The sequence below is a fragment of the Saimiri boliviensis genome, chromosome 11 (genome assembly GCF_048565385.1).
Source record: "Saimiri boliviensis isolate mSaiBol1 chromosome 11, mSaiBol1.pri, whole genome shotgun sequence".
Taxonomy (NCBI): Eukaryota; Metazoa; Chordata; class Mammalia; order Primates; family Cebidae; genus Saimiri; species Saimiri boliviensis.
Genome location: NC_133459.1, coordinates 95,306,533 through 95,329,282, shown reverse-complemented (window position 1 = coordinate 95,329,282; position 22,750 = coordinate 95,306,533). Strand labels below are relative to the sequence as shown.

At 47.5% G+C, this 22,750-nt stretch overlaps 1 protein-coding gene across 5 annotated transcripts in view; it reads right to left on the bottom strand.

Annotated features, from left to right (window-relative positions):
* Positions 1–22,106, bottom strand: part of IGSF3 (immunoglobulin superfamily member 3) — a 94,432-nt gene extending 72,326 nt beyond the window's left edge. For 2 of the 5 annotated variants that reach the window (XM_039460848.2, XM_039460849.2), the window contains exons 1-2: positions 21,965–22,090; positions 20,656–21,329 (exon numbers count right to left, since the gene is read on the bottom strand). In XM_039460848.2, coding sequence (XP_039316782.2) covers positions 20,656–20,698 — 43 coding nt within the window. In that variant the 5' untranslated portion in view covers positions 20,699–21,329; positions 21,965–22,090. Of the gene's footprint in view, positions 1–20,655; positions 21,330–21,457; positions 21,575–21,707; positions 21,759–21,964 lie in introns of those variants that run through there. The other 3 variants (XM_039460847.2, XM_074381208.1, XM_074381209.1) reach the window with 3 other exon arrangements.
* Between the last annotated feature and the right edge of the window lie 644 nt (positions 22,107–22,750).

Sequence of the window (22,750 nt, the reverse complement as noted above, 5' to 3'; positions counted from 1 at the left end):
TGCTGGGGAGAAGCGGGACAGCCGCTGAGCACAGCCGCACCGGGAAGGCAGCCTGGCGGGGCACCAGAAGCCATGGACGAGACTGCGCTGGGTGTGGGGATGGGAGGCGGCAGGAGTTCGCTGGTGGGAGCCAGGGCCCAATTCCTGCTGACTTGACCATTTTGCAAAGGCCGGCCTGGCTGTGGCCTCGCCTCCGGCCTCTTATTTCCTCTACCTTAAAGAGCGGTCATTTAAGTGCCTTTCCACAACGGCAGCGTCTCCCTCCACATGTGGGCTCAAACACAGAGTGGGGCCGGAGACAGACAAAGCCTCCTTCATGACACACTGTGATTTGTTTCTGCCCTGTGTGAACCCTTGGCTCTGCAACACGGAACACAAGTTTCAGCAGTTCCTGTCACTTCCCACAGGCGAAAGAGACAGAGCATTCTTTTGTCCAGCTTCTGGTGAAATGTCATCATCGTCATTTTTAGGAGGAAGATGGAGAATTGGGGTGGGTTGTCAAAAAGATGGATCCGAAAGACTTCCAAGAACCTTAACAGGCTTGGAAACGAACTGTGCCAGTGCTTTTTTATGTCTAATTTTACTTCGAAAGTTCCCCTTAGCACAATATAGTCACACTTACCAGCCAAGAGAAGGTTTGGTTTTGGCTCACAAATAGTCAAGGACAGAATTTCCTTAATTCATTGAGAAGGCAGAAGGTGGCGTTAAAGAGTATTCACAGGTAACCAAGATTGCAAGAGGCAGAAGCCAGTGAGTTGTCAGTGGTGAAACACAGAGGAAGGCAGAGAGAGCTACCCTGAGACAACAAAGGCTGATAAAGGAACACAGTCGGGGTCCCTCAGGTCTGTGGCCACCAGCTTCAGCCAGGACAGCCTGGCCGCTGAAGAGCATGTTCTTGCCTGTTAGATGCCTGTGTCTCAAGTGATGCTAACTTGCTAATGCAGATGTCTCTGCTCACCCTGTGAGCACTCACTCACTCTCCCCAGAACACCACCAGGGAGGTACTCTCCCAGCACCTCACACTCAAAGGGCTCACGCAGGTTCTTCCCCGGGATGGGACGCAGCGCGGTCCCTGAGATGACGTCAGCACTGCTTCTCTGAAAGCACCAGGCGAGGACACAAAACAAAGGAAATCCTAAAGCACGGTGAGACCAGCAGAGACAGGGAAGAGAACAGTGGGACTGGCAAGGAGAGGCACTGGCGTGGATGGAGAGGGCAGCAACAAAAATGTTTAAATGCTGGGGACACTCAGAGGCAAAGGTTTGGCAGGTGACAAAAAAGGTGACGCTGAAGGTCAGGAGAGACCCAGGCAGCGATGCCCAAACGACGGGTTGAGGAATGACCTCACAGCTGCCAATGCCCTTGACAGCGATGTCTGAGGCTGGTGAACACTCGGGGCCATTGTGAGTGCTCCCTGCTCCCGGGCCATTGTGAGTGCTCCCTGCTCACAGATTCCCAGAACCCAGCTACAATGGCCTTATCAGACTGAAACAAGAACACCAAGATATTCTGAGGGAGGTGACAATGGGGTCCAAAGGTCATGCCTTTATGGCTCACAACTATGTGTGGACTCTGGCCCGAATCCCAGCGCCAAATGGTCACACCATATCTATGGCCAATCAGCTGACCGGGGTGGCTACCCCTGGCTCTGGTCAACAAAAAACGAAAACCACCATTTACTGAGCACTTACTATGTGCCAGGCCGCTGCTAAGTGCTTTCCTCAGATGGTCCATTTAACTCTTACAATCACCCTAATGAGTATTTCCTATTATTTTACAGATGAGGAAATGAGAGCTTAGAAAAGTAACTTGCAGAAGCATAATGTTGCAGAAGCATAATAATCAACAAATGTTGATTGAAGGTTGTCTGGGCAGACAGAAGCAAGGATGACCGGAACAGACAGGCAAATGAAAGGCCAGCTGACAGACCACTCGAGTATCCCTTTTCCTGGGATGAAGCTTAGACCCTGTAGGCCTATCAGCAAGAAGCAGCGTATAAAATAAGAGTGGTGCCCAAGAACGCAACAGCAGCAGCAAATACTGATGACACCCCAGTTTTGCAGAAGGGGAAGGGAAAATAAGAATGTCAACTCTCCATTCAACAGAGAAATGGTGCCAACCCTGTCTTTTAAATTTTCAAACTCATCAAGGCAAGCTCCAGAGAGGCCAGAGCCGGCAATGCCTCCAGACCGTCTCCCAGGTCTGAAGGGTTTTTCTCTGGGTATTAGGAGTCAGGGTTTTCAGCTGGAGGAGAAACAGGACACATGGGAGATCACACACAGAACAGGAGGTGCCTCTCAAATTCCTTTCCCACGTGTCTAACTCTGCTTTGTTTAAAGCACGATCAGACCCGCCATCTGCACTTTTACTTGCTGCCTGATGAAAACCAGATGCCAAAGGCCTCCCAGCACTCATGGGGCCCTTTGCCCTTAGGAAAACACCATGATTCAGCCAGGCGAGATGGATACAAGACTGTAACAAGGCGTGTGCACTAAGTGCCCAGCTCCAGACTGCTCAGCCTTGCAGAAAAGGCACATTTTGACTCTTCTGAGAGTGGGAAAGATTCGAAAGATGGGCTTTGCACCTCATTCCTATTCAGGTCTGAAGATCTGGAACTTCTTCCTGAAGCTCTATGTTTAGCCAGGTAATTGAGACACTCCACCTGGTCACCACTGGACGCCAGCCACCCAAACATTCCCCCTGCAAGCCACTTGGTGTTCTGGTGCCTGTGGAGAAAGCAGCCATCTCGCTAGCACAGCTCAGGAACAAGGACCTCCTTCCCTGGACAGCCAAGGTGTAAACCTGCCGCCAGAAACACTGAGAGTCCTAGAGGTAGAATGAGTCGGCCAACAAGCTCCAGCCCCATTCACTGCAGACAGCTGAGCAAATCAGGTCAGGAGAAGGTGGACAACTGCACCCTGAAGACCACATACCACCTAGACCCAACACAATAGCAGTCAGCATTGCCACCTGCTACAGCTTCAGACCTCGCTTCTACCAGGATTCCCCAGATGAGCAAGAGCCGGCCAAGTCTGGTCCTGGAAGGACAGCCCTCCACGTCTTGCGGCCATACCACCCGGCCCTGGCCCAAGGCTGCTGAGGCATAGGAGAAATCAGTGGAGGAATACAAGGCTCTTCGCTGGCTCCTTCCTCTCTGACTTCGTTTTGCTAACATTAGTCACGTGGCCCCAACCAAACTGTGAGGAAGGCTGGAAAACTTAAGAGTGTGTATGTGTCTAGTGAGTTGCCTCCACCACATCCTCTTAAGCCTCGGCCTCTCATTTTCAAAGTCTAGCCCTATTTTCAAATGAATTCAACGCCTCATTACTTAGATCTCTCCTCACGATCTCAGGGCCACAGCGGCAAAAAGCAAACAGCATCTTCCTAAAACCTTCCTCTTCCATCTTCCTCTCCTAGATCTCTGTCTTATCCTTCTTCGCCAGTTAATTTATTCGCTGACAATCTTCCTTGGACAGCTTCACTCCCTCCCCGCACTGCTACCAACTCAAATGTGCATTATTCCAGTAGCTTGAACTCGCCATTCGGCTTTGACTTCCTCCCCCTTCCAATGAACTTGGTACACAGCTACTTAATCCTTCTAATTCTTCCCAAGGCCCACTTTCATTCCTTTCTCCCCCGTTCATGAGCCTGCAATACTTTTTTTTCTTTTTTTTTTTTTTTTTTTTTTTTTTTTTGAGACGGAGTTTCGCCCTTGTTACCCAGGCTAGAGTGCAATGGCGCGATCTCGGCTCACCGCAACCTCCGCCTCCTGGGCTCAGGCAATTCTCCTGCCTCAGCCTCCTGAGTAGCTGGGATTACAGGCACGCGCCACCATGCCCAGCTAATTTTTTGCACTTTTAGTAGAGACGGGGTTTCACCATGTTGACCAGGATGGTCTCGATCTCTCGACCTCGTGATCCACCCGCCTTGGCCTCCCAAAGTGCTGGGATTACAGGCTTGAGCCACCGCGCCCGGCGCCTGCAATACTTTTTCCTCTGAGTGAGTCAAGTATCACCTTGTAAACTCACAATTCGCGGTGCTCTAGAATCTGCCCGTGGAATTAGTCAGGACATAACCTCCCTGTTTCCAGGCAGTGCTGCGTCCACTCCCGTCTTCGCAGGTTTGCTCACGCTGCCATTCCTTTCCCTGGAATGCCCTTCCGCTCCTCCCACACGAATCCTAATCCTACCTCAGCATCCACTCAAAATATAATCTCCTCACTCCACGCTTTCCTACCAACTGCTTCCTCTCTCCTTTCTGCCTTACCACAAGGCTAAGCTCTGTCTCTGAATAAGGTGCTTTATGATGATAATGTGAATGGTACTTTTTACAAGAAGAAATCCTAATTCATGCTCCTTTGAGGGAGTGTCTAATATAGGTTGCCTTCAACTATAAGTAGTAGAAAATCCCAACTCAACTAGCTTAAATAGTAAGGACAAAACATATGGAGGTTGGACTGTTCAGTCTTCAGAGGCTTGGCCCTCAGGGACCCTGGTTCTTCCCATCTCTTCCCCTCTGCTGGGATCAGCAAAACTTGCTTTTCTCATCACAACAAGATGGCTGCTTCTTGTCCAAGAATCTAGTGAAAGAAGCTGTCCCTTCTGCATTTCCTTTTACCATGAAAAACATCTTTCCCAGAATCTCCCAACAGACTTCTCGTATCTCAATGGCCACAACCATGCTGCATGCCCATGTCTAAACTATGGGCCTCCAGGATGGGTTCAGCTCAATCAGCACATACCCTAGGGCTGGAAACAGCGTCACTTTTCCTTAGGTGGCGTGTGGGAGAGGTGTGGCATCCAACCCAACTGGGTCCTGCCCCAGGAAAAGAAGAGTCGCTGTAGGTGACCAATCACGTCTGCCACAGGCAGGGACCAATATCACATCTCTGTGTTTCCCCTCACTTGCCACCCCCATCCCGTGCTGGCACATAAGGATGCTCAACAAATAGCTGTGGAACTACAAATTATCCTGTGGGTGTGAGAAAAGAGTGTGCATTATAATAGGGTGGTACAATTGGACATGTGTGCACAGAAAATGGAAAAAGGGCCATGAAATCCAAACAGATGCAAAAACGTTCTTAACAGAGAAGGTTTGGGAAGCTCTGATCTAAGCCCTGGCCTGGGCCCAACTTCCAATTCCACAGATAGGGAGCAGGCCCCAGGCCAGAGTGCTGGGCTTCTCCCAGCAGGACCCAGCTGGGGCCTTCTCCTCAGTTCAACCCTTGCCTCTGAGGACCAGGGGTCTATAGTCCAGCCTGCAACCCTTCAGACAGAAGCTCCAGGCACAAAAAGGAGGCTCCCAATGAGGAACACCCATACCTAGCCATAACTGAGCCCATCATGGGCTCACACAAATCTGTGGAATTAATGCATGATCTTATGAGCACTGGTCTGGAAAAGTTAAGTCTCCCTTCACTCAGGCTTAAAGGGAAGGCTTCTTCCACCATGCCAATATCTCTCTCCCCTCTCTTTCTTCTTCAGGCCAAACGGGTCCTATTCCTGCCTTCCATCTCAGCTTTCCAGCATACTCTTCCCACGTTCTTTGGGTTACTAACAAGCACTCCGGACCCAAATACACATGCTCCCACCTGAAGCTGGGAAACCTACCAAGAACTGCATAGAAAATATACTGGACACAAGGCACTCAGTCTCACAGATACCCAGTCCCACAGTCTGTATCACAGATCACCAGTTTCAGCTGCCTGAAGTTTTAGAGGTCCTTTTCAAATACCAGAGCTAGCATTTCTTTGGCTAAACTGTGTTAAATGCAGTCTACCATAGAACCTCATTGATTACAACATGCATTCAACATTCAATACATATCGACTGAGCAACTATTAGGTTGGACCATGTGACATCATCGACATTCAACTGTTTCTGACCTATCAAAATGGCAATAAAATTCAACCTAATATTTACTCTATGCCAGGCAGTAGGCTAAGGGAGGATTTGGGACACCATGACATACAACATGACATAGAAGTAATCCCTGTCCTAATGGAACTTGAAATCTAGTTTATTAAACCATTGCTCACAAAAGCACAGTCTAACTTCGGGACTATAATGAATTATAAATGCATTTATTTGTTTACTTCCTGACTTCTTTGCTAGCCTATAAACTACACAAAGATGAGGGTTATGTCTCTTCCATTTCACACAATGGGCAAGCACATAGCAGAACACATTATATATTTGTTAAATGTATTGATTAGTGTTACCACAGACAATTGCATGTGCTGTGGAAGCATTTGGCAGAGAGATCTAATCTAATCTTGGGAGGTGAGGATCCCAGACGTCACTAACTTGGAATTTCTGATACTGATGATAAGGTTGAGTTAGGTCTTCCCGTAACAGGTTTCTATGCAGCATATAAACAACTACCAGCATGCACAGGGGTTTCATAGGGACTATTTAAAATACTTAAGAAAACAAATGGTTTCCAAGCTCAGTCTAGTATTTCAGAAATTCCATTTACATAAACAATTGGTACGCTAATTGCAAATCATTCTTATTTCTCTCCTAAAGCAGGATCCTCCAAGGATTTTTATTAGGCATTCTATTAGCGTAGTTTGAGTTACAGTATTTACTTAAAAGTAGTAACAGTGAAGTTCTTGAAAAATATTTGGTAATTCAGATATTTTATTAATTCAAACTAATCTTCCTCATTAGTCTACACTGTTAGAGATTTAAGCATCATATTAAGAGAAAGTATCAAAGGTTTCATTTAGAGTAATAGTCACCAAATTTCACAAGACACCTTGGTAGCAGGAACCTGAGCTAACATCAGGAAGTAGGTAGAAACAGAAAATAAAGGAATGATAATTTGAAGAGCAACTGTAATCCAATTTAGTCCAGCAGATGATACATATATGAAGTCATATCCAAATTATAAGAAGAGCACAAAAAAATTTTAGATTCTGATCTTTTGATTAACCGAATATCACTTAGGGGAAAATGTCAGTGAACACCACTGACCAAGCACCACTGACTCTCTTAACTATTTTGCAGCACCTCCCTGAGAAGCAGCCCTGAACACACACTGCATAAACATCAATGAGCCTCAACAGCATCTTCATGTGTTTGGCCTGCCATTGTTCTCTGTACCAGCATGGAGATTCAGTAACACAGTGGTCACATTCATGGGGCATCTTGAACTCTCTTGACATGGTAAATGAACAGCAGGCCTTGTCTCCGTGCCAAAAGCAAACAAAAACCTGTCACCAGCAAGGAAGACACCCGGTCTCTCCAAAGCATGCCAAAGTCCCCATCCAGCCTCCTTTGCAGAGCCTCGCAAATCTCTCGGATGCAGGCAGGATGATCACGGGCTAGGGAAGATTATGCTCTGAATGTCTTAAGAGATTAGTTACTTAAAATCCTCCACATGACTTCAGTCATCCCCGTTACAGATCACAGAGTAAAAAGCCTACTTGATTAAAGCTGAATGCCTATACATTTGCAAAAGGGAAAATATGCAGGAAAAAAACAAGAGTCAGATTACTGATGGGCATAGCACCGGCTCTAGGACACAAGGGTGCTGAATAAATGATGAGAAGGAGGCACGTATAATTATGATATATTCACCATAAATGCCACCATCCTCAAAGCTCTCACGGTTACTTACTTTCCCCCAAATCAGAGACTGAAGCTGGCCTTATCTTCACATGAGGCCCAGCTCTCCCCAAATTCCAAATATGGGAATCACAGCTCCTCTGTGGTAGGGGGAAGAGTGGGAAGGCGAATGTTTGTATTGCATAATGTTTTAATTAAAACAAAGACGACGTGCAGCAGAGTCTTTCTCATCTCCTGTTAGGGGCATTTTCCAACACTCCTTCCACCCTCTACCCATCCAGGCCACCATGGTCTTTTTCTTCCCTCTGGGACAATTCACCTTTAAAATAAAAGGACTGGGCATGAAATCTGCAAAGATTCTTCCAAAGTGAACTCAGGCCTAGAGGCACATTTTGAGTTCTCTATTTCGTTGCTCTGTTTTAGAAGTGCATGGTTCAGAGGGACGCCCAGCCAGAGAGGTGCTGAAATGCAGAGCTGGAGCTAATCACCTGCTCTGAAAGACAGAAGGAGAAAGCCCTGGACAGGGTGCTTAGAATGTGCTCTTGCTTCTTCGCAATGAAATATCAGAAGACAAGATTGCAATATTGTTCAGCAAGCTATTTTTGTACTGAAACATCAGAAGGCATTATGAAACTGTTCAGCAAATCATATCTAAACAATGTCACGAAGGGTTACCTAGTTTGGGACAAGCCCGGAATGAATCGATCTGCGCCATCACCCCTCACACTAACAAACATGTCCATCTGTGAAGCAGAATTCCCAACACATCACCATCTCCAAACCAACACCAAACCACTGCCAAACAAAGCTGATGGGAAAAACCAACAAGGTCTCGGAGAAGTGCTGCTTGTAGAGAGAAGAATGGCCCCGTGCAGAGGCTCCCGAGAGCAGCAGGCACCTGCTTTGGAACCCTGGCGATTTCCACCAGGCAGAGCTTACAACCACCTGGGACCTGCAGTCTCAGAGGGCTCACGGAGAAGGAGGAGCACTTGGCTACCTGGGAGGTGACCAGTGACTCTGAGAAAAGTTCAGATCAATGCCTGTGTAGGGTTAACGCCAGACTGGGAGAAGGTATCTGGCAAGGAACAGACCTGGAAGAGCCTGCCCCTCACTGAGCTGCTACAGGAGCTTCTGGGAACTTGTAAGAGCCACACCGAGGGCCCTGGGCTATGTCCCCACAGCCTCCCTTGCCACAGTGCCCTCAGGGAGGCCACACTGTAGGAGGCAAAGTATGAGCTGGGGAAGATGGATTGGCCTTGTCCTCACCACCCCTACACGAGGCTCCTCTGAAGAAAGCATGGTATGGATGCTGTCTCCTCTCTGGTGTGCATTATGTGATTTCTCTATTTCTATTTCTCTTTTGTTCAGGCTTCCTAGAAATTCAGAGCTAAGTGTGAAATTCCCAATTCCCACAGACAGGCAACATCCCTAGCAGTAATAAGGACATTCCACACACAGAGGACTTGGGATATCTGTGTATTTTCAAGAAAGAAAGTTTTCCCTTTTGCCTCCTTAAAGCCCCCTCCCTTCTCCTCACTCTCCCCTCATCACTGCTATTCATCATCATACTCCTAAAGGTACCCCCCTTCACCGTGGCCCAGGGCATTGGTAACTCAAGGCTGTAAAGAAGAGCTGAGAACAAAACAGGAAGAAAAGAGGTTAAGTAATGGCAAGAAAAAAGATGCACCTCAGGAATAAAAAGGGGTTCCCCGACGTCACAGTGTTTTTAATTAATCCTTCTATTTATTAATGATTAAAAAATACGTATCAGGTGACTACTGAAAATGTTAGTCATGATTTTAGCCTTGAATTCTGTGGCACTGGAGATAACAGAACAATGAGAGCTTGTAGTAGGCACTTGGTTAAATTGTTGAATGAACTTCTTGGGAAAGCCTTCTTAGGAAAGTAGTAGAAGTAGATTCTACTAGAACAGGGACTGCCCCCAGAGGTCTCAGGATAAGGGGTAGAAGGTCAAACAATGATGTTTAAGGAGGGGCAGCTATGACGCATGAATTCTATAGCCATTTCTCCAGAAGAGCAACTATTTTAAAAATCAGGTCTAAAGGTGAGCCATCCAAGAAACTGCTCTTGCTCTCAAAGATTTTAAAGAAAGTCATTCCCGTGAACATAAGAAGTAACCCACCACTTTGAAATGGTATTCTTTTTATAGCAATAACTGTTGCTGCAGAGCTTGAGAAAAAAGATTCTCTTCCTTTAGGTTAAAGTCTTAAATGCTGAGCCAGTAGCCAGCAACCTTAGAGGCTACTTGAGTCCAGTTTTGTCTATCTGGAGGAGTCATTTGGGAATTTAAAACACAGGAACACTTCTTTTCTGGTCCATGAACAAACAAGAATGCTTAACTGAATTAGACACAAAATTCAGTATTTATGGTTGTCATCTGAACAGGTTTTAAATAGGCTTCATTTTAATTTAACCTAATTTCAAAATTATAGCAAAATATAAAATATAAAATATGGATGTGCTTAATTTGCTGAATTTATGTGTTTTTTGAAGAAAATATGCAGAATAAACAAGTCAATTATTTTCATTAAATACATTAAAATTTAAGGGTAATATTTTTGTTATTACTTGCTCTCCTGATACAGCAAAATTATTGTTGTATAGTTATTGAAGGAGGCTCACTACTCCCCAATGATTTCACAAATTACAGCTTCAACCAGCTATAAAATAACCAAATCAGTTCTGATATAGCCATAAAATTAAGTCTGAAAAAACAGTGAAGTAAATCACCCCTTTAATATCAAGTTGTTGAACAGTATGTTCTGCATGATTTCTATTTATGTCAGAAAAAAATATATTTGTGTGAGTATATACATAGAAAAGGGTCTGAAAGAATATATACCAAACTATAAAGAATATATATCAAAGTCAATAAGGAACATGGACAAGGACGGGAACTTCTACATTTTGCTTTTTACATTATTGTAACAGAATTGACGTCACCGTTACCTCCATCAAAAAATTATAAGTCAAAAATTAGGCCAGTCACAGTGGCTCACGCCTGTAATCCCAGCACTTTGGGAGGCCGAGGCAGCACATCACCTGAGGTCAGGAGTTCAAGAACAGCCTGGCCAACATGGTGAAACCCCTTTTCTACTAAAAATACAAAAATTAGCCGGTCGTGGTGGAGGGCACTTGCAGTCCCAGCTACTCGGGAGGTGGAGGCAGGAGAATCACTTAAACCCAGAAGACTGAGGTTGCAGTGAGCCAAGATTGTGCTACTGCACTCCAGCCTGGGTAACAGAGTGAAGTTCTGTCTTTAAAAAAAAAAAGAAAAAAAGCTACCTCCTGAAGTAGAAACCAGTATCTCTTCACCTTACATTTACCTAATACTTTACCCGAATGCATTTTATCTGCTGTTTTAAATTATGACTTACTTCAAATCAAATCTTCAATGAAAATCAAGGTTTCCTTTTCAGGGCATTATACGAAAAAGACTGTGAAAATTCATTCTCTAAAAGTCTTTTGAAAAAGGAATAGATTGTACCTGCCTGGGAAAGAGCAGGTGTGGTCTGACCCACAGAGAATGATAACTGCTCAATTCTGTATCTCCTTCCCTCTCCCCGCTGAAAAGTGCTACCTAGCAAGGTCAATTAAGGTCACCATTGCAAACAAGTAGTGGGCAAACACAACCCAGGCTGTCCAAGGTTCCTAAGGCCCAAAGCAGAATATGGGGTTGGGAAGCTGATGACCTTAGAGATTTCAAAATCACCAACCCCACTTTTCCTAACCACAGGGCTAAGGGACCTAATGGGTCAAACATCTATGTGTTTTGGTCATCCATAACCCAGACCACCAGACTAATATTGCTTTAGAATTGGACTGTATCAAGTGTGAATGACCATACTGGTTATCATGTGGGAAAAAAATGTTTAATTACTCCCTAATTGTCTGGGAAACAAAAGATTTCAAAATATGGAACTCCTGGGGGAAGGAGAGTTATTAAAATGGGTCCCTAAGAAGTGAAGTGAGAAGCCTTCCTCATGCCTCATGTCATGGCATCAGCGATGCCACAGGCGTACCCAGTGCCCTGCCTAGAGCAGAGACCGTGTGCTTAGAGTCGCTATCAAAAGGAAGCAGCAGACTGCACACTGGAGCATCAGACAATGGGTCACATGCAAAAACAGAATTAAATACACAAAAATAGCACCAACTTAAGGCAAGCCTGGGCTAACTGCACTGCATCAAAGAAGGAAAACGCAACTGGTATCAGATTGTTTTTTCTGTTTTAATAAAGAGAAGGCCTGGACGCCTGAAAGTTGACAGGAAGCAGGCATCACTAGAGGAATGGTCACTAATTTCTCTGAGTTTACAGTTTTGTTAGAATGTCTTTGCTCTGATTATGGTTTCATGTTTTAGTTTTGTTTTTGAGATTGAATTTTTGTGTGTTTGTGCTCTTGTTGTCCAGGCTGGAATGCAATAGCACAATCTCGGCTCATTGCAAATTCCACCTCCTGGGTACAAGCAATTCTCCTGCCTCAGCCTCCCAAGTAGCTGGGATTACAGGCACCCACTATCACACCTGGCTAATTTTTTGCGTTTTTTAGTAGAGACAGGGTTTCACCATGTTGGTCAGGCTGGTCTTGGAACTCTTGACCTCAGGCGATCCACCTGCCACAGCCTCCTAAAGCACTGGAATTACAGGCGTGAGCCACCTCACCTGGCCTGATTATGTTTTGACAGATACACAGAAGCTCTTGCTTCAGTCCAGAACCAGGGTCAGCTTCGCTTCTATCTCTGGGCTCCCCCACCTTCAGAAATGTCTGGTACCATTCCTGGCTCCTCCTCTTAGTGGCCTTCTAGGATATCCACTCACAGCTTTCTGATGTCACTCACCTGTCTCTGGCCCAAATACCCAGTCTTCATGACAAGTGACTGTGCCAGTTTTTTGTTTTGTTTTGTTTTGTTTTGTTTATTTTTAAAGACGTAATCTTGCTCTGTCACCCAGGCTGGAGTGCAGTGGCACAATCTCAGCTCACTGCAACCTCCACCTCCTGGGTTCAAGCCATTCTCCTGCCTCAACCTCCCCAGTAGCTAGGATTACAGGTGTGTACCACCACACTCAGCTACTTTTTGTATTTGTAGTAGAGATGGGGTTTCACCATTTTGTCCAGGCTGGTCTCGAACTTCTGACCTCATAATCCACCCGTCTCAGGCTCCCAAGCTGCTGGGATTACAAGTGTGAGCCACCATGCCTGGCCAATTGCGTCAATTTTTACAGACATACACCCTTAGGGTTCCCAGCCCAGGTCACTGAGGTTTCTCCACCCCTTTAGAAGCACCCAGCATATCCTCTCCTCCACAATTTCACCAGGACAAAACTCTCCTATTACTTAAAAAAAATGCCTAAAATTCCGGCCCTTCCAAAGGCCTTTCCAGATTGACCTCTCAGAAATTACTTTGGCCTCCTCTTCACTCCTGTTAAACTGAAAACAAAAACAGACTTGCCTGGCCACCTCTCCCCCAGTAGACACCTACCCTCAGCAAGCACGACCTATCAGTGTCTTCCTGTCCATTTGCAAATTGATTGACTGTTTCACTGCTGGCCTTGGATAACCTCTCCTAGAGGGCAGGGACAGGTGGTGTTCAGCAAAGCCCTGGTCGTCTGGATGATGGGCATGGGGTCTTCCGGTGAATTTAATTGGAGGGTTAGGTGGAAACCTTGCTTCAACTCTCGTTATTATAAAGCCTAGCATAAAGCTTTTTAAAATACATCTGACCACTTTCCAGCCAGGGTAGAGTTAATATGATTTAATCTTTGATTTAGGATCTTGCAGTGCCTCAGGCTCACCATTCTCTTCTGCTACTATAATTATAGATGCGGAAGACACAGAGACTGGGCTGACAATTGCTTGGAAGCTAATTTCTAGAATAAACCCTTGCTACCACATCTCGTGATTTTTGCCCTTCTGAAGGTGGAGTTCAAAAATAAAAACAAAATCCCACTTAACTGAGGGTTCCAGTTAAGGGAGGTCTACTGCCATGGTCTTTGTTAAGTGCCTGCCACCATGGTCCACAATTAGTCACTTAATAAAGGGTTCTTGATGAGATAATTTGGCAACATGTGATTTTCTACAAATGTAAGCTTGATTTTGATGCAACCACTCATTTCTTTGAAAATCAGGGGGCATTCACACACAGGTGTTCTAAATTTCCTTAAAGTAAAAACCAATCCTTTACAAGGAATAGCTGTGTTCACTTTGAGGCAGTAAAGAAGCAGGTGTCCACTCATGGCAAATGAGAACTCCCACAGGAACCTAAACACACACACACACACACACACACACACACACAAAAACACACACACACACACACACAAAATGAGGAACTCCCACAGGAACCTAAACACACACACACACACACACACATTTTTTTGAGATAGGGTCTCACTCTGCCACCCAGGCTAGAGTGCAGTAGTGCGATCACAGCTCACTGCAGCCTCGACCATATGGGCTCAAGCGATTCTTCCCACCTCGACTTCCAAAGAAACTGAGATAAAGTGGTGTATAACCATGCCCAGCTGTTCTTGATTTTTTAGTAAGATGAGCTCTCGTTGTATTGCTCAGGCTGGTCATAAACTCCTGAGCTCAAGTGATCCTCCTGCTTCAGCCTCCCAAAGTGCTAGGATTATAGGCATGAGCCACTGTGCCTGGCCAGAAGCTAAAAATATTAATCAAGGAGTCATAACTAAGGAAGCACTACATGCCCAAAGCCGGGGACCATGAGAGGTCAGCAACTGCGACTGCTTTCTCCAGTTCCCAAGCCTGGGCTCAGCAACCGCAGCCTGGGTTCTGGAACTTACTCTAAACCTAAATCCCAGACTCATTATAATTTAAACCAGTTCTCTGTGCCCAGCATCACCCCACCTAAACTGGTCCTTAAAACCACTGGCAGTCACTTCTCCAGTCTATAAAGGGCCACCCCACAATCACTATGCCTGCTGAGGCCTTCACATTATCAGAACTCAACTGAGAATGGAATGCCCTCCCCATCCAAATCCTGATCATTTCTGAACACTCAGCCCATGTTCTCTTTCTGAGTGTCTTCCCCAACAACCATCACCTGCATCGAACTTTACTATGAACTCTGTATGAGTCTGTAGATAGAGATGGGGGGGTCTCACTATGTTGCCCAGGCTGGTCTGGAACTCCTGAGCTCAAGCGATCTGGCCGCTTCTGCCACCCAAAGTGCTAGGATTACAGGAGTGAGTCACCACACCTGGCCTAAATATGCTTTTTTTTTTTTTTTTTTCTGAGACAGAGTCACCCAGGCTGCAGTGCAGTGGCGCAATCTCAGCTCATGGCAACCTCCAGGTTCAAGCAATTCTCCTGCTTCAGCCTCCCAAGTAGCTGCAATTACAAACGTGCCACCAAACCCTGCTAATTTTTGTATTTTTAGTAGAGATGGGGTTTCACCATGTTGGCCAAGCTGGTCTCAAACTCCAGACCTCAGGTGATCCACCTGCCTTGGCCTCCCAAAGTGCTGGGATTACAGGCATTCTGAACCACCACGCCCAGCCACATATGCATTTTAAAATGTTATGCTCAGAAGGGGTCCATAGGTTTCAACAGAATGCCAAAAGGATCCATGACACAAAAAAAGGTTAAGAAGCTCTACAATCAGACAAATATGAATTCGAATTCAGATTCTGCCAATTTCCAGCTCTTTTCCTTTGAACATTATTGTGTTTAGGGGAAAAGGGTCGTAAATCTCCTTTACCTTGATCAAGGAAGCCAACACAGAAACAACACCTACCTTGTGAAACCATTCACTCATCAAAAAATTAACTGAAAACTTGCTTACTTTGCAAGGCACAAGGCTGAGTTCTGGGGCTACAGTAATGAACATGACAGGGATGGTCTTTAAGAACTTTATACAGAAGGTCTTGCTATGTAAAGTGTTTAGCACAGTGACTGGTTTACAAGCATTCTACCAACACTTTAGTACTCACTGATAAAACCACAACATGTAGTGTTTAATTATATGCTGATGTAGGTTGCTTCCTATGAAACAAATAGTTCATCTAGCTCATGCCTTCCTAACGAGCCTTCTTAGGGGCCAGAGGCTCGGCCTCAGAAAAGGGAATAGCTTATTAGATGAAAGAATGCAGGATTTGGAACCAAACGGTCCTGACTTCAAAGCCCTCCTCTGCCACTTTTTAGCTTTGTGACTATGGCAGAGACGGGCAGCTGTTCTCCAAAATCTGTTCTCTTTTTTCCCTACAGTCATAGAATCCCAATTTTTTCTCAGGACACATGACCCTCAAGATAAGCATATTTTTCCAGCCCTTTTGCTGCTAAGTGTGGTCACATGACTAGGTTCTAGCCAATGAGAACGTTAGCAGAAGTGATGTGTATAACTTCCCGTTAACTATCCCTACATGAAGAGGTCCTATCCTTCACTAGCCCTCTTCTTCCTTTCTGATGGCTGGGGCTAGAAGACTCATCTTAGACCATGAAATCATCTTGGGAATAGAGGGCAAGACAGAAGGGGCTTGGAGCCCTAACACTGTCGGCAATCTATCTTAAGCAAGTTACTGTTTTTTTTTTTGAGACAGAGTCTCGCTCTGTTGCCCAGGCTGGAATGCAATGGCACAATCTTGTCTCACTGCAACCTCCGCCTCCCAGTTGCAAGCGATTCTCCTGCTTCAGCCTCCCAAGTAACTGGGATTACAGGCACGCACCACCATGCCTGGCTAATTTTTGTATCTTTAGTAGAGACATGGTTTCACCATGTTGGCTAGGCTAGTCTTGAAGTCCTGACCACAAGTGATCCATGCACCTCAGCCTCCCGAAGTGCTTGGATTGCAGGCATGAGCCACCATGCCCAGCTTAGGCAAGTTACTTAACCTGCCTAAGCTTCAATCTCCCCATCTATAATAATGTGATAATGCGGCCGGGCGCGGTGGCTCAAGCCTGTAATCCCAGCACTTTGGGAGGCCGAGGCGGGTGGATCACGAGGTCGAGAGATCGAGACCATACATGGTGAAACCCCGTCTCTACTAAAAATACAAAAAATTAGCTGGGCATGGTGGCACATGCCTGTAATCCCAGCTACTCAGGAGGCTGAGGCAGGAGAATTGCTTGAACCCAGGACGCGGAGGTTGCGGTGAGCCGAGATCGCGCCATTGCACTCCAGCCTGGGTAACAAGAGCGAAACTCCGTCTCAAAAAAAAAAAAAAAAAAAAAAATGTGATAATGCAAGGTATCTATCTCGCAGAGTTGTTTTGAAAACTGAATGATATAGGGCTTGGGTCACAGTAAGGACTAGAGTTAGGAGAGCTGGTATTACTGACGTTATGGAAGTAACAGCAGTCTTGCTGTTATGAAAAGTGTAGAAGATGGCAACACCTTTACACAGCCCTGGGGATACCCAGAGGTAGCTCGATGATTCTCACAGTTGAAAGGCATCCTAGCAGCCGAAAGTTCTCCTGCCAAGAATGTTCTTCTCCTGCACCCCTGTCAGATGGTCCCAGGAAAGGGAAGTGCACTACCTCCGGGACAACTACTACGACAGTGGTGTCTGCTCATTCATAAATCACAATCCTCATCCCTTTCTTTCAGAACCCTTCTCCTGATTGCTCCAAATATCTCACTTTTCTCTGCCTCCTCTTTCTCTTCTGCTTTTGATCACTCCAGCCCTGCCTCTGAGGTCACACCCACCAGGACTTCAAAGTTTCTTTCAATCCTTTCAGAAGCACCCTCTGGCCTCTCCCTTAAGAAGCCTTCTTTAACTGGGAAGTAAGTGATGGCTTCCTTGGCCTTATCCTATTCAAACAAGAGACTTCCCAAACTCTGCCAATGAACTTCTATCCCTCTGGAGCAGAACATAAATGATCATTTGCCATCTACACGTTCTCATATGTCCCAATCTGCTACATTTTTCACTGCTAACACTTTTAAAGCTATTTAATCTTGTTTGCAACATCAGCACTGGTCTGGGAGGTATAACTCTTCATGGCTGCAGAAGATCAAAATGTGCTTTATGTGTCTAAAGCTTATATTCCTCTTTCCTGAGAATTTCCTTCCTGTTCTAGCAGACACAAATCCTATTCTCTCTCTCCCACACTGCTGTCATCTTCCCATGTCATTGTCACTCATGCAGGCTGCTCCCAGGCACATTTCCAGTCACCCTTCCCTTCCTACCACTGCACCAGCCTCTACTCTGTCTCTAATCTTCTGCCCCTCTGGCTACATCTATTCTCAAGTAAAGACTTTACTAGGCTCATGGCTCAACCAGGGCCACGCTTAAATGGCTTTGTAATTGGAACCAAGGGTTGTGGTGGCAGAGACATGCCCTGCCACCACAACCCTTGTTGGGTGAGGTACCTAGGATTAGGACAGAAGGAAACAAGACACAGAGGTCAAGAGAGCAGGTGCAAAAACAAAGGGCAGGGCAAAGAAATAAGCAGGAATCAGTACCCCAACAGACAGAAAAAGAGGAATCTGATTCCCAGCTCCGACACTGGCAAAGGACGGGAGCAGAAAAGCACAGGTCTGTGATGTCAAGGGAGTTGAAAGCATCTCCGAGATTTACCCTGTTTACCCCCTCACATACTGTATATGGGGTTTTCTAACTAAAGACCCATTTATAGAGGCTGGCACCTCCATCAGTCTCACTTTCCAGAGCACTTAGCCTTACCCAACTTTTCATAAACAAAATTTTAGACCAGGCACGTGACCTACATGAGCTTAAAACCTTAGGATTCTTTGCTGTTTTAAATTCGCACTTCACATTAATTCACATTACACAGCAAGAACGCTGACACATGAATCAGACCACATCAGACTGCGGGCAGGAAATAAGACCCCAGCATGGGTTTTGCTCCCTCCCCAAATGCCTTCTGCCTCTCTCAGATTAAGAAAGTGGTAGCCAGGCCTCCTTTCCGCCATACTGAAACCCACCAGGTGAAGAGAAAGACAAGGTTCCACCAGCGGGGCTCGGAATCAGGCAGAGATCCACATGCACGCCTACAGTTCCAAACCTTCCCACTTCAGCCGCATCTGGGCGTCTGCCACCGTGCCCCCTTTAAAGCCACCCTGAAGCTCATTTTCCTCCATGGCACCAGTTTACACATGAAGGTGGGGGTGGAGGGAAAATCACAGCACCTGCCAGGTGCCAGGGCCCGAGCTCCACTCCACAGAGTGGCCCAGAGAGCTAACAGCAGGGGGACCAGCAGGAAGCCTTACATTTCTTAAGCAGTCAGAAGAAACAAAAGGCACAAATGTCACATTGCCTGGTTTTCCCATTCATGGTTACTTCTCCTGCCCCGGCCCCACCCTGCCACTCAGCCCTCTTTCCCTCCTAAGCCACACACCCCACCCCCCATCCAAACCTCCCCAAGGGCTTTCCTTGTTTGTGTCCTGTTGAATCCACATGAATCACTAATTGCTGATGTAAACCCAGACAGTAAGCGAATGACACATACAGTACAACAAATATAGTTCCAACATGAAGAAACTAGCAAATGGAGGGCTCCCTGCCTTCTTGACTCTGCCTGGGCATACAGGTGACACAGAGACACTGCCTGTATCCCAGCCCACAGCTGAACAGAAGATGACTAAACTCACTGCCAACAGGGTGTCTGCCTGCGCTGGGTGGCGGAGTACTGGCCCTAGTGAACTCGCCCACTGGTTCTCTAACTGAACCATGCGTGGAATTACCTGAGAGCTCAAAGGCTGATACCTGGGTCCTACCCCGCAAGCGAGTTTGCTTTCACTGATCTGGATTGTTGCCTGAAATCAGAATTTTTAAAAGCTTCCCCAGTGATTCCAAAATGTACACAAGAGTTTGAGAACCACAGATTGAACAAATCTATTATGAGTTTCAGACCTTATTTAAGGCAGTCAAGGCATTTAGGACACCCTATATCCTCTAATTGTCACACCTTCCCTTGTTTTATTGTTTCTGTTTTATTGATATTCAGATGTCAGTCATGGTGAAGCTGGGATAGGAACTCAGTTCCCCTAATTCTAAAGTCCATTCTCTTCCCACAGACCTGCTAACTATTGCAAGGGTGTAGACAACGTACGGAAGCAATCTCCACCACCCACAGATCACCAGTAAGTCCTCTATGTGCAAGACACCTAGATTTGGAGATGTGAACCCTGCAAGCAACAATCATAATCCCTTCTGAACACAGAGAACTGAGCCTTACAGAGAGGGCAGAGGGTGTGCTCTTGCATGAGGTCTCAGATGGGGAAAGAGACTGGCACCAAATCCTGGCAATGAAGTTTATCCTAGACCTGAGAGGTGTTCTAGGACATCAAGCTGAAGACAGGACTCAATGGCATAAAAATAGGCAATTGTTGAGCAGAGGGGCCTCTCTGCTGGGGCCTCTTCATGCGGATCCTTAAGAGAGGTGTCAAAAGTTCACCTCTCAGGGCCATAGTTTCTTCTTCCTACTCTAAGCATTCTGATCTTTAGTGGGAGCACAAAAGCCAATCCCAGCACTTCCCCTACCAGGCAGCTTCCTTTACTTCAGACTCTCTTTCTCCCAGAACTGTGATCTAAGCTTCCTTGGTGAGGAGACACAGGACTACTGCCCTCCCATTTTTAGCCTACACGCCACTCAGGTAGGCAAAGCATCCCTTCAACCCCCATCCCACTTACTCCCATTTCCACCTCAAAAAACGCACCATCATTAACAGCGAACCAACTTTCGAGACAGAGGGGAATTATGTTCCCGCTCCCAATCAGGAATCAATTCAGGCCAACAAAGAAGTGAAAACACGAGAGCATCCATGTTTGTCATGCTACAAGACAGCAGCCCACCAGCCATAGGAAGTCCCTAAACCAGAGATGTGCAGAGGCAGGACCTCACCCCAGGGCCCAAGACGGACACTTTAAGAACAGCAAATGTTCCTTCTTAAAGACAATAAATGATATTCCCCCGTTGCTCCTGGGTCAGAAACGGGCCTTCTGGTACTCAACTGCAACCTGTGACACACACCGGCTGTCTCCCGGTGTCCCCCAAAGCCTAGTGTTAATGAAAAAGAAATTACAGGAACCAAGAGCAGGTTAAACTTTCACATCGATTGCACTGATAAGCAGAGCCACTTACCCAGCACAGCCAGACAGCTCAGCACCGGGAAAAAGCACTTCATGTCGGCAGCCTCCAGGAGACACAACACAGGGCGCTTCCTCTTCTCCCAGCTCCTAATCTCTCATTTCTGGCAATCCACTTATAGCTCCAGAGAACAGTTTTGGAAACTGAACTTAACTCAGAAAAATGGGAACAAATTAAAGAGAAGAGATCAGAAAGGAGGGGGTAGAGGGGAAGGGGAGGGGTGGAGGCATGTGTGAAAACTCCCCTATGCTACAGGAAGGGTCCACAACAATTCCAAAGGCGCTCCCGGCTGCTGCTACATCGTGTGCCTTGCAGTTTCCACTGGAATTGTAGCTTGCAGTGGATTAATCCTCCAGGAACAGGGAAAAAAGAGTCTGAGAAAATCCTTTCATCCACTGATTATACAGAAATGTCCTTGGCTTCCCAGTGAAGGTGTCTGTGATCTCCCTCATTCGGATTCCCCAAAGGGAACAGAACAGGTTTTGTCAAAACCTTTGACGGCCATATCACCCTGGCTGGCATCAACCGTTTGGGTTTCTTCACCAAAAAGTCCGTTTCCATCCATGGTGGTAGGTCACGGAGGCGCCACCTGCCCCACACCTGCCTGGAGCACGCGAAGCAAGTTGGCGTTCCGCAGCCCTGAAGCGGTCCCCAGCGCCAGCAGATTTCTATAACAAACACAACAGAGATTTTCATCAAACGCAAGGCTGCAACACCCAGAGGGGCTGCGCGCTGAGCTGGTCCGGACACCCGGGGCCGGTTCCTGGGCCAGGACAGTCAGCCTCTGCATTCTGACCTTGGGCAAGTCGCTGTCTTTCCCTCCGCCTCAGTTTCCCTGCCCAGAGAAGGGCAACAGCGGGAAGCCCGATTGTTCCTGAAATACTTTCACCAAAGGCTTCACTCCTGGGAGTCCCCGTCACCTCCTACCGAGCCCGGGCGCCGCGGGTAGCCCCACCCTCCGCCGAGGGGCCGCGACTGCCGGCCCCCGCCCGGACCGTGGGAGCTCCGCGCGCGACGCGTCCCAGGTGGCCCCGCTATTGTTTTACCTTCCCGGGTGTTTATTTCTCGCTGATTGGAAAGAAAAGAGACCGGAAAAGAAGGGAGTCTGGGGCTCCGCTTTCCGCAGCCGGAGCGCGCTCGCCGCGCGCCCGCCGGGCCAGGGGAGGGGTCTCGGCCCGACCCCGAGCGGAGCCAGCGCCGGGCCCGCGCCCCGCGCCCCGCGCCCCGCCTCCCTCCCGCGGGCCCGGGCTCCCCTCGCTGCCGCCCCCTCCCCGGCGCCGCCCGCGCCCCCGCCGGGCCCGACCTCGGCCCCGGCCCTCTCCCTCCGCGCGCGTCCGTCCGTCCGTCCCGCGGTCCGTCCCGGCGCACGCCTCAGGGGACGCGCCGCTTCCTCCTCTCCCGCAGCGGCACCAGCAGCCGCGCCGCGGCCCCTCCCGAGTCCCCGCCCCCCGCTCCGGCCCCGCCCCCTGCCCCGCCCCCAGCTCCCGCCCCGCCCCCGGCCCCGCCCCCGGAGACGCGAGTCCGGGTCCCGGGCCTGGCGGGGGCACGCGGGTGGCCGGGGGCACCGGAGGACCCGGGCGGGGCTGGCGGGCGGCCCGGGCACCCCGGAAAGTTAATGAGGGCTTCGCACTCAGACTCCGGGGCCGCCGGCGATGTACAGGCCCTTTCCAAAGCGCGGCCGGCGACCCACGAGCCGGGAGGCTGGCGGCGCCGAAGCTCGTCCTTTCTCCTGGAAGCAAAAACAAAGCCCTTTGCTGGCGACTTAAATCTGTTCATGCAGTGCAACCCCATATTGCACTTCACTCTCGGATAGAATTTGGACTCTGGAAACAGCCTGGGTACTAACGCCGGCTCCTCCACTTCCTTGTGGTGACCCTTCGCCAAGTTACTTTACCTCTGTCTGCCTCAATGTCTCCATCTGTTATGTAGAGAGATAACCCCTACTCAAGAGGGTTATGTGAGAAGTCTGCGAGATACTTGTAAAGCGTTTAGAATGGTGCCTGATACATCATAAGTGATCAGTAAATATAAGCTATTATTTTATGGCCAACGCCCTGTAAAGCAACTGCTTTTTCATTCCCTCACTACT